At 41.4% G+C, this 12,012-nt stretch overlaps 1 protein-coding gene across 2 annotated transcripts in view; it reads left to right on the top strand.

Annotated features, from left to right (window-relative positions):
* RBM17 (RNA binding motif protein 17) overlaps positions 1–11,444 on the top strand; it is a 37,777-nt gene extending 26,333 nt beyond the window's left edge. For both annotated transcript variants that reach the window (XM_070055785.2, XM_070055784.2), the window contains exons 6-12: positions 2,703–2,759; positions 3,715–3,856; positions 5,912–6,075; positions 7,106–7,179; positions 7,668–7,766; positions 9,477–9,549; positions 9,690–11,444. In XM_070055785.2, the coding sequence (XP_069911886.2) occupies positions 2,703–2,759; positions 3,715–3,856; positions 5,912–6,075; positions 7,106–7,179; positions 7,668–7,766; positions 9,477–9,549; positions 9,690–9,793 (713 nt within the window). In that variant the 3' untranslated portion in view covers positions 9,794–11,444. The remainder of the gene's footprint in view (positions 1–2,702; positions 2,760–3,714; positions 3,857–5,911; positions 6,076–7,105; positions 7,180–7,667; positions 7,767–9,476; positions 9,550–9,689) is intronic.
* Positions 11,445–12,012: the final 568 nt, after the last annotated feature.

Below are 12,012 nucleotides of genomic sequence, written 5' to 3'. Positions count from 1 at the left end.
TTGCGACAATATTATATCCATGGATATGCTAGTGCCCCCGTTACCTGCAGTTTTGCTTTCTGAGGTATCAGTTGCACATGGTAAACCACAGACTAAAGATATTTTGTGTGTGTGTATATATATATATATATACACACACAAAAATATATACAAAATATATTGTATAGTATAATAAGATATTTTGTGAAAGGGAGAAAAACCATATTATATATAACTTGTTATGGTATGTGATTGTAATTGTCCTGTTGCATTATTAGTTATTGTTGCTAATCTCTTAAACTTTATCATAGGAGTACATATATTATAGGAAAAAAGTTATATAGTGCTTGATCTCTTTTTTTTTTTTTGAAGGCAGAGTTAGAGAGACCGAGAGAGAGGTCTTCCATCTGCTGGTTCACTACCCAGTTGGCCACAATGGCCAAAGCTGAGCTGATCCAAAGCCAGGAGCCAGGAGCTTCTTCCAGCTCTCCCACATGGGTAAAGGGGCCCAAGGCCTTGGGCCATCTTTTCTGCTGCTCTCCCAGGCGATAGCAGAGAGCTGGATCAGAAGTGGTGCAGCTGGATAGCAGAGAGCTGGATCAGAAGTGGTGCAGCTGGGACTCGAATCAGCAGCCATATAGTGTTTGATTCTATGTGCAGTGTTTCAGGTGTCTGGGAAATGTCTTGGGTGCATATTCCCTGTGGATAAAGAGGGTCTACTGTACAGCTATTAACAGATAGGGCATGCTCTGCTCATATTTTAACTTGGTTAGTAGCAGATTTGTAGTAGTCACCCTGAATTTTTTATGCTGACCTTATTAGTCTGCTTTTCACAGAGTCCCATCAATAATCACCTCAGGTCTTAAAAGATTAAAAAACTACCACAGGAGTAATTCAAAAGGAATATATATGGGGGCCGGTGCTGTGGCGCAGTAGGCTAATCCTCTGCCTGTGGTGCCAGCATCCCATGTGGGTGCCAGTTCGAGTGCTGGCCGCCCCTCTTCCAATCCAGCTCTCTGCTGTGGCCTGGGAAAGTAGTCAAGGATGGCCCAAGTCCTTGGCCCCTGCACCCACATGGGAGACTTGGAAAGCATTTTCCCGGCTCCTGGCTTCAGAGCAGTGCAGTTCCCGGCCGTTGCAACCGTTTGGGGAGTGAATCAGCGGAAGGAAAACCTTTCTCTCTGCCTCCCCCTTTCTCTGTCTGTAACTACCTTTCAAATAAACAAATAAAATCTTTAAAAAAAATACATATGGAGACTTTCTGTGGATTTATATTTATCCTCAGTAATTTGTAACAGCCAGTCTGATTAATCACAATGCATCCATACTGAATTTAAAGTAATTACTGTTGTGAAATATTTTAAATTCATGCAGCATAATTTATAAACAACTTTTAAAATTTCCATTTTACTTTTTTTAATCTATACTAATATGGTAGGATATACATGTAATGAAAATTCCTTATTGCTTCTGCCCATGTTCTGCCTTCAATTGTTGGATAGAAAATGGGAAAAAAAACCTTACCTTTTTGGTTGATTTGTATCCTCCCATTTTCCATGCAATAACATAAACAGGAGGAATACTGACAGCACCTGCCAGGTTCTTCAGGAGCCAGAAGGACTCACACTTCCAAATTGATGTTTAGTTCCAGGACTAACCATGCTGTGTCGTGGGGGAAAGCTTTGGTGTGATAGGGAACTGAGTTTATTTCTTTTCTGCCAGTTTATTCATTTCTGACCATTTTCTCATCTGTAAACTGGAAATAGTAACCTACTTCAAAGGTTTATGAAGCCCAGAGGAGGTCATGTATAAGTCTGGAATGTGTTATTTTTCCTTGAAAATCACTTGGTAACTACATTCTAGGTTTTGTTGTTGTTGTTAAGATTTATTTACTTGAAGGGCACAGTTAGAGCTTCCATCCTCTGATTCACTCCCCACGTGGCTGCAAGGACTGAGCCAAACTGAAGCCAGGACCCAGGAGCTTCATCTGGTTCTCCCATGTGGGTCCAGGGGCCTAAGCAGTTGGGCCATCTGCTGCTGCTTTCCCAGGCATATTAGCAGGGAGCTGGATTGGAAATGGAACAGCCGGGACTCGAACCAGTACTCACATGCAATGCAGTCATAGCAGTTGGTAGCTTCACCCACTATGTCATAGTGCCAACCCCAATTCTGAGGTTCCTGAATGCCTTTCACAAAGAAACAGTTTTGTCTGTCTGGATGTTACCCATTCTCTTCATTCTTTTTTTAAATTTATTTTTTTGAGAGACAGAGCTCCCAGACATTGGCCTACTCCCCAAGTGCCCACAACAACCTGAATTCTGGGCTGAAGCCTGGAGCCAGGATCTCAGTCCGAGTCTCCCATGTGGTGGCAGGGACCCAACTACTTGAGCCATCACTGCTGCTTTCCGCATCAATAGGAAGCTGGACTCAGCAGCTGAGGTTTAACCTAGGGACTCTGACATGGAATGTGGGCATCCTAACCAGCATTGTAACTACTGTGCTAAACACCTGACTCGATTTCTACATTTGTAATCCTAACTTCAGATACTCAGTTATTTAGGGATTAGCAGAAAGATGGAAGTACCAGGTCTTTGTCTTTTTTCTTTTTTTCCCTCCCCTTAAGGATATGTTGATAGAAAGAACAGAGCCTGTTAAAGTCCTTGGGAGTCAGGCATTGGAAACATTTTTCTTCCCTCCTTTCATCTGTGTATTTGTTTTTGCAGGTATGGGCGGTGCTGCCATTGCCCCACCTACTTCTCTTGTAGAGAAAGACAAAGAATGTACGTAGAACCATTTCTTCCCCTTTTATTCTGCTATAAATCGTTAACCTAGTTATGAGGATTCATAGGTTGGATCACTGTTTCCTGGGTTTAGAAGGAAGCAGCCTGACCCTTCAGGCTGAAGGTGAGCCAGAGCTGCTGCTGTCTTCCACCCCTGCTACTTTTAGACCTTTTTAAACTGATAGCTGTTTTATTTATGACCTTCCACAAAGGGCAGTACTTTCTTTGGTTAATTTTTTCCCAATAGGTTGTTTCAGAGTGAGTGTGTGTGCCTGTTTAAGTATGGTGCCCACACACTGTTTCTTCTCCCAGTGGGGATTGGGACTGAACTTTTCTGTATCATCTAGATCATTTCCCATTGCTCTGGACTGGATCATAACTAAACTGCCCCAAGAAAATGTAGCTTTCTCTAAACTGCTCATACCTGTCGCACTATTTATGTTACTATTTAAAGAAGGTGATTTTTAATATACCTGTTGTCTATTAAAAACATATGACAATATGTTACAGTTGAAACCAATCTCCAGGAATGGGGTCCAAGCATCTGGATAGCTTTAAAGCTTCCATTGGTGCTAAAGTGCAGTTAGAGTTGAAATGTGGTCCCTGATATTAAAGACCTTTGTGGTCTGTAAGACTAAGGAAATAGAAAGGTTAGATAGTATCCATAGATACTATGAGAGTTAGGAGAGAGTTATATTTATTTCCTTGAAACATGCAGAAAATCTTATGAATTTCAAGTTAGAATTGTCAGTTTTAAAAGGTGAATGAAATTTCAGTAAGGTGTAAAAAGGACGTTTGATGAGATACAGTAGAAGTGGTGTTAAAATTAGGAATCAGTGTTCTACATTTGTGATTTGATCACTTCTTGTGGTAAACCAGAAATGTAGTTTGAATTAATTCAAGATAAGTAATTTCTATGGTGTCTTGGTGAAGCTGGTTTGCTTTTCTCCACCAGTACCCCGAGATTTTCCTTATGAAGAAGACTCCAGACCTCGATCCCAGTCTTCCAAAGCTGCCATTCCTCCCCCAGTATATGAAGAACAGGACAGACCGAGATCTCCAACTGGGCCTAGCAACTCTTTCCTTGCTAACATGGGGTAATGATTTTAAGTGTTACTATCTAAGCAAATGTAAAAGTGCCTTGAGAAACAGTTTGAGGTATGGGCAGTCCCTTTGCGTAGATTCAGCTTGTTTGAAAATGGGGACATTGAGGACTACAGGGAGACACTTGGTGAGTTCAGTCGCCCAGTGCCCTTCTCAAGGGATTTGTGCTCAAGGTGATACTGGTTTGTACACAACAAGTTTTGAATGGTTTAGATGTTGAGTATTATTTCTCTGGATAGGAAGTTTCTGATAACTACATTTATTATTTACATTAATTTTAATAACATTTGCACAAATAAAATAGCATATGAATTAGCGTTAACTTGGGTTATCTCCAAAGGGTAAGTAACTTTTTTTCCTTCTAATAAAGTAAGTCATTTGCTTTAAGGTCATGTTTCTATACCTTTAGTCTAAAAACTGTTAGTCATTCTCACTATAATTCAGTATTTGTTTGCCAGCAAACAAAGATCAATTTAAAGGTTGACATTCAGGTGGGACTCGTGGATTTCTTTTTCCCACCTGGCTGGATTTGGTGTATTTAGTGTGCTTTTTGGTTAAGGGAATGTTTTTCTGGTCTGCTCTGATTGTGTGAAAGAACTATGAAATGAAGCAGCATCACACTGAGGTCTTTGTTCTGTGTTGCTTACCAGGATGCTGCCTTTCATAGAAATGCTGCCAGTGAGGCACTTGAGCCGCCACGCCTTTTTGGGTCTGGGGTTCCTGCACACCAGGAATGTTTTGAGTTTCTAATTCTTGGTGTCCGACTCCTATCCTGCATGACGCTTTATGGTAGCTATGGGCCACAGGTGCATGTGAAAGTCTAGTTTCTCTTGTCACCCTAGTGAAGTGTCAAGTACTCTCAGTAACCAGATGCAGCTGATGCTGACCGTATTTGACAGTGTAGATCTAGAGCTTTTCCATCATTGCTGTAAATCTTTTTGGACAGGGTTTCCATAGAATATGTGCTGGAGACTTCAGCTTTTTTTTTTCTTGCTTGATGGTAAAAATTGACATTTTGCTGACTTCCCTTTTAAACAGGAATTATACCTTTAACTTAAGAAAGATGTAATGTGGTGTAATTTTTTTTTACTCCTAGATTAGCTTATTCAAATGAAATTCAGAAACAGATCTGGTGGAAGCAGGGTTTTGTGGGTCATTTTAAGCAGCAGTGGTCACTGGGGGGCGCCCTTGAGACTCATGTGGCACCTCAAGTGTGAAAGCTGTGATGCTATTGTAAAAACAGTGGACTAAGAAGCAAATGCTTCGTTAGTTCCACTTCTGCCATTAATACCCACAGAAATAATTTCCTTTTTTCAAGATTTATTTATTGGAAAGGGTTACAAAGAGAGGGGGAGAGAGAGAGAGCTTCCATCTACTGGTTTACTCTCTAAATGGCCGTAACAGAGGTGGGCCAGGCTGGAGTCAGGAGCCTCATCCAGGTTGCTCATGTGGGTGGCAGGAGCCCAAGCACTTGGGCCATATTCCACAGCTTTTCCCAGGCCATTAGCAGGAAGCGGGAGGGAAAGTGCAGCAGCTGGGACTCAAACAGGCACCCATATGGGATCCCGGCATTGGAGTCAGCAGATTAACCCATTACACCAGCCCCAGAAATACTTTCTGAATATCATGTCTTGCTTTACTTCTGGTCAACCATAAGGTCATCATCTGGTTCTGTGTTTCCTGTTTGTTAAGTAGGTGATTTCTAAGTGTTTATTGATTCAAAAGTCTTCCATTGGAATTCTGTGCTATATCTTTATTGTCTGAAATTTGATGCTTATTTTTTGACAGGCTACTCTTTTCACTAAACTGCAGTCATAAACTATGTAACTGCAGTTCTGGGAGGACTCAAGAAGTCTAGTGTTTTCCACAGAGGTATTGGGAAGATTCTAAAGAACTAGAGTCTAAAGACTCACTGTTAATTATCTGTGATTTCATTGACGCCCTGTGGAATTTATACTCTTTTTCTCTAGAAGGAGATCATAGTGATATAAAATCCAACTTATAGTTGATGATGTCAAGTGAAGGAACATTTTCCGTTCTCCTCCTAGTGGCACGGTAGCACATAAGATCATGCAGAAGTACGGCTTCCGGGAAGGCCAGGGTCTGGGAAAACATGAGCAGGGACTGAGCACTGCGTTGTCAGTGGAGAAGACCAGCAAGCGGGGCGGCAAAATAATTGTGGGTGACGCGATGGAGAAGGGTGAATCTCAGGGTAAGTCTACAAAGAGGCGGCGCTCCCTCAGCCCAGCTGGAAAGGCCAGCGGGCTGTGATACGGTAATTCTAAATTTATGATGCATTTCTACTTGTGTTTTGTGAAATGCAGAGGCCTCAGGCTCATCTTTATATTTTCAGAACACGGCTAATAGAAAGATGAAATCCTCTGGGAGGAAAACAACAATGGGAATTAGGCAGGAAATGAACAGTCCTGAGGAAAGTTATTTCATACCTACTTTGGGCAAAGAATCTTGTTTTCTTGATAAAATAATTATGTTTTTGTGGCATGAAGGACAGAGCTGTGTGTAGTCTATTGTTATTTTATCTGTTATATCTTTCTGTTCAGTGAATCATTTCTCCTTTTCCCCCTTTCTCTAGCCTTTCATTATAGATGTGGTTGATTGCTTGCTCCATGAGATGTAAAGTTTTACAGTCTGTTGATAGATGATTTTATTTTGATTTCTACAGTCTGCACTGAGAGCATATAGGAATGTGACAAATGCATAGTAGCATTTTAAGCAGGCAAATTGAGTTAATTTTAAGTCATCTTAGCTGAGTTCCCTTTCTTAAAATAAGGAAACTTTTCGGGCAGCCCTGTTGATGTGCAGCTCAGGAAGCAGCAAGTCAGCCTGAATATAGCAAAAAACAGTGGTTATGCCAATTTGTGTGAATATCTCAAGCCTGTCAGCCATAATTAACTGCTTGTTATGCTGGGTGACTTTGGACTGTTACTCGCCAGTTCTCACAATCACCTGTCATTGTGACCCATATGCCGTGTCAGCCCTTTACAAAGTGAAAGTGAAATGAGCAGGTTGCAGGTAATAGTGGAAGCTAAAAATTTTTAGTAATTATTATACAAACATAAAACAAATGCCTTCATTGCAAGTAAGGCTACATTTTTTGCCCAGAAATTATATAGATGCTTATTAATGATTCTAGAACATAGTGAACATTGCTCTTGAAGTTAAATTGGTCATTGTTAGTAGGCCTCACTTCTGTGACATGTCTGTAATATGTTTTTACACAGATGCATCTAAGAAGTCGGATTCAAATCCATTGACTGAAATACTTAAGTGTCCCACTAAAGTCGTCCTACTAAGGGTAAGAAGCAAAAGAAAAAAACCTGGCTGCCTGCCTTAATTTTTGTGTTCCCTCATCCTAGACCCTGACCAACATTGCTTTCACCCCGCCCCCATACCATTTACAGTTAAAGAAGTCCAAAAATAATACTTTGGCAAATAGTATCTTTGGGTAGACCCTATTTAAGGCTGGTTTCAGATTCCCTTTTTACTAATGTTTATGTTTCTTTGCTAAAAACAGTGTTTGAGAGTACATTGAGTGATTACTTTGAAATTGCTAGGACTTAAGCTGAGTTTATGCATTTTGGTGCTTTATAGATGCTCTTAAAACTTTTAAAAACAACGTATTGTTTTGGTGTTTTAAGAAATACCAACCTTTGAGTGTTTCAGGGACAGTATTTTTCGTTGTGTCTTTGGAGATTGAAAACATTTGCTGTTATGAATAAAATTCATTTATTTGTTATGTATTTGTAAATTATACTGAGCTTAAATTATTTTGTTTGCTTATAGAACATGGTTGGTGCAGGAGAGGTAGATGAAGACTTGGAAGTTGAAACCAAGGAAGAATGTGAAAAATACGGCAAAGTTGGAAAATGTGTGATATTTGAAGTAAGCGAGTTTTCTTTTGCTACTTATAACCCAAGTTGTAATGGGCAGTTTACAAAACATTTTCTACAAGTACACGATATTGCTGTAAATGACATGTTGTCTTACTGCCAAAAGACAACAGACAGTAATCAACATTTCTCTTATTGTGACAGTTTTAAACGTAAAAACAAGAATGATGTCAAACGTGATTTAGTGAAGAAATAAATTTTTTTAGATTTATTTATTTATTTGAAAGGTAGAATTAAGGAGACAGAAATATCTTTCATCATCTGGTTCACTCCGCAAAATGGCCGCAATCACTGTGCCAGGCTGAAGCCAGAAGCCAGGAGCCATCCCAAGTAGGTGCCAGGGTCCCACACACTTGGGCTATCTTCTGCTACTTTCCTAGGCACATTAGCAGGGAACTGGATCAGAAGTGCAGCAGCCAGGATTCAAACTGGCACTCAGATGGGATGCCAGCTTTGCAGGTGGTAGCTTTACCCAATGTGCTACAATGCTGGCCCTCAGAAATGTTTCATTTTATGACTGAGGATCAGTGTAGTGATTAAATACCTCGATTGTAGTGTGCTCGAGTAGTTTAGCTATTTAATCATGCCTTTGATTTCAGTCATTTAGCAAGTATTTATGTAGTGACTCATATGCTCTGTACTATATTGAGAGTATTTGGGATGCAGGAAACATTATATACTCTCTGATCTGCAATTGAAGAAATATGAACACAGGTAAAACAGCTAGGGAACATTCAGTTGCTGAACTTGGTTGTATTGACTGTAAGTATAGGAGCTGAAAAAGAGAATTAAGTCAGCAGGAAATAGAGGTGGCTGTGTGAACAGTGTCAGCAGATATGAGCTGAGCTTTGAAATGACTAGGTCAGTTTTGTGGGCAGGACCAGGGAAGGGAATTCAGATTGGGGAAAAAGCTTCTTGGAAGTAATGTAGATGGAATGGGTGGATATGAGGATTAGGAGGAGACGTGTTTACATAGATGGAAGAGCCATATTACAGAGGACTTAGAAAGCTAGTCAGTCAAAATTGAGATCTAAAGTGAAAAGTGATGAGAGCACAAATCTAAAATGTCTGCTCCCATTTCTTCCTTTTTCCTTACTATATTGCTGTTTGTAGACCACATAAGTATTTGCTTGTCTATCAGATGGTGTAGAACCTCTAAGAGTCAAAAACCACCTTGCTTAGCTGTGTGTACCCAGCACCCAACTACAAAACAGGCATTCAGCATAATCCTTGATGACAAACAATTTAAACTTGTTTGGTTTTGGACTACTGTTGTCCATGTATGCTAATGAGTAGAATGTTTACTCTGATGCAGATCATGTAAATCTAAATGCTAATCTCAAATGATTCCTTTTACTTTTTTTTTTTTTTTTTTTTTTTTTGGTGACAGGTAGAGTTATAGAGAGACAGAAAGAAAGGTCTTACTTCCGTCGGTTCACTCCCCAAATGGCCGCTGCAGCCAGCGCTGTGCCGATCTGAAGCCAGGAGCCAGGTGCTTCCTGGTCTCCATGCGGGTGCAGGACCCTTGGGCCATCCTCTACTGCCCTCCCGGGCCACAGCAGAGAGCTGGACTGGAAAAAGGGCAGCCAGGACTAGAACCCAGCGCCCATATGGGATGCCAGCGCTGCAGGCGGAGGATTAACCAAGTGAGCCATGGCGCCAGCCCCGATTCCTTTTACTCTTATTGTCGTTTCTCTTTCAGATTCCTGGTGCCCCTGATGATGAAGCAGTACGAATATTTTTAGAATTTGAGAGAGTTGAGTCAGCAATTAAAGGTAGGTTGTACAGCTAAAACAAACAAAAGTTGAATTTGTGACCTTAACTCTTATAACTGAAGTTACTGTTAAAGTTAATGCTGTCATGATGTCTTACAAGATACCTTTATTAACCGCCTGTTTTTTTGTTTGCCTTTTAGCTGTTGTTGATCTGAATGGGAGGTATTTTGGTGGACGTGTGGTAAAAGCATGTTTCTACAATTTGGATAAATTTAGGGTTTTGGATTTGGCAGAGCAGGTTTGACTTTAAGAACTAGAGCGCAAGTCATCTCCAGTGATCCTTAAATTAACTGCAGACTGAGCAGAGGAGAAGGAATGGTAAAAAAAAAAAAAAAAAGAAAAAGAAAAAGCCTTCGTGACTGTTGATACTGAGACTCTTGGAAGGACTTCTAAGATATATGTTGGTTTATCCCTTTTTTATTTTGTGGCTTTTTAATATAGCATAAAAATCCTTTAAAAAAAAACAATTGTGTGCCTCTCTGATTGTTCCTTTTTTTTTTTATTACTACTGAGTTCATTACTCTGTTGCTAGAATTTCATGGTAATTTTCAAGTGCTTTGATGATGCAGCATATCTTGCACTAAAAAACTAGGGAGTTTAGGGACGTGGGGTTGTATTAAATTATCCTTTGTTTTTCTTTCTCCCCTTTCCCTTTTAATAAAGCCTAGAAGTTATTAAACTAGTTCATAAATTCTGTAATAAAGTAGCATCTTGGCAGTCTGCCAGAGATGAAAATGTCTGCTTTCTCTAACAGAGAAATTCTTTTCAGTGACTCCAGTCATAGAAAAAACTCTGCAGCCTGAGCTAAGAATAGTGAGCCAGCCATGACCTATTTGGATGAATAATTTGTCATTAAGCTAAGTCAGACTGTAGGGTTTGTAGTGGATTTATGGAACATGTGGGTATAGAAATCATGAATCACTTGTTTTCAGAGATTCAAGCTTAGTCTTTAGGGTAGATCAGAAACGACAAATTAATTCAGAACCTAGCTGTTAAGTGTCGCTCCCCCATTCGCGGAGGAACGATACTGGACCCTGCGCTTTGCTTTTTGCCCGACCCTTCGCGGGTTAGCTGCCATTCCCTCACTCGCGGAGGAATGACGCCGTCCTGGGTTAGCTGCCGGCCTCCCCGCCTCTGCGGAGGAGCGGCATAATGGTGCCATGACTCGGATATGAAACCTAGGAGGGAAAAAGTGGGAAAATACTGGAGAGAGATTAGGGAGAGCCTAGGGAAAAGCCAGACGGAAAAAGTGCTGGAAGAAGCTAGTGAAAGCTTAGGCATAGACTCGGATACGGACTGCGGACTGCGGGGAGAAGCTAGGAGAAATCTAAGATTGAAAGCGAAAGTGAAAGCTAGAAAAAACAAACTCGGATACAGACTGCGGGGAAAAGGTAGGAGAAATCTAAGATTGAAAGCAAAAGTGAAAGCTAGAAAAAACTTAGACTCAGATACGGACTGTGGGGAGAAGCTAGGAGAAATGAGAGAGAAATATTGTTGGAAGAAAGCTAGGAAAAGTACCAGGGAGAGAAAAATATAAGCTAGGGAAAGTGAAGCCGCGGGGGTAGGTCGAAGCGGAGACGTAAGCTAGGTTGAGATTCGTCAGGTTAGCCCGGGGAGCAAAAGGCGAAAAACTAAACTGGAAGCGGAGATGTAAGCTAGGTTGGGATTCATCAGATTAGCCCGGGGAACTTAGACTGAAAACTGAACCGGTAGCGGAAATGTAATTAGGCCGATTCGCGGAAGCTGCTGAGCGCAGAGAGCGCGTGGGGCATGAGCAGATAGGAGAGCACGTGGGGCGCGAGCAGATAAGAGAAGTGTGGGGCGATCGCGGAGACTGCGGAGCGCGCGCGGAGCCGGGAAGCCACACAGATAGGAGGGAGATAGAAGTAAGATAAGAGAAATAAGAATGCCCGGAGATAGAAGTATAGAAGTTAAATGAGAGAAATAGGAATGCCCAGAGATAAAAGTAAAATGAGAGGAATGAGAATGCTGGGAGATACAAGTAAAAGAAATAGGAATGCCCAGAGATAGAAATAGAAATGCTGGGAGATAGAAGTAAAAGAAATAGGAATGCCCAGAGATAGAAATAGAGAAAAATAAAAAAGGCCTCCCCACAATACGGCAATGAGAGGGCTTGGATTCGGTCGGCCTGATTAGTAAGGCGATAAGCACCTGCGGGCAGCTCGAGCAGCGCATGCGCCGCAGGTCACCGAAGACAGGCACATATCAACACCAATAAAAGTCTCCCCACAACACGGCAATGAGAGGGCTCGGATTCGGTCTGCCTGATTAGTAAGGCAGTAAGCACCTGTGGGCAGCTCAGGCAGAGCAGAGCATGCACCACAGGGCACCAAACACAGGCACGCATCAGCACCTAAAAGCCTCCCCACAACATGGCGAAGAGAGGACCTGGATTCGGTCTAAGCACCTGTGGGCAACTCTAGCAGAGCAGAGTGTGTGCCG

The sequence above is a fragment of the Oryctolagus cuniculus genome, chromosome 13 (assembly GCF_051225735.1).
Source record: "Oryctolagus cuniculus isolate XC-2025 breed Fujian yellow rabbit chromosome 13, ASM5122573v1, whole genome shotgun sequence".
NCBI lineage: Eukaryota > Metazoa > Chordata > Mammalia > Lagomorpha > Leporidae > Oryctolagus > Oryctolagus cuniculus.
This window is presented reverse-complemented; position numbering and strand designations above follow the sequence as displayed.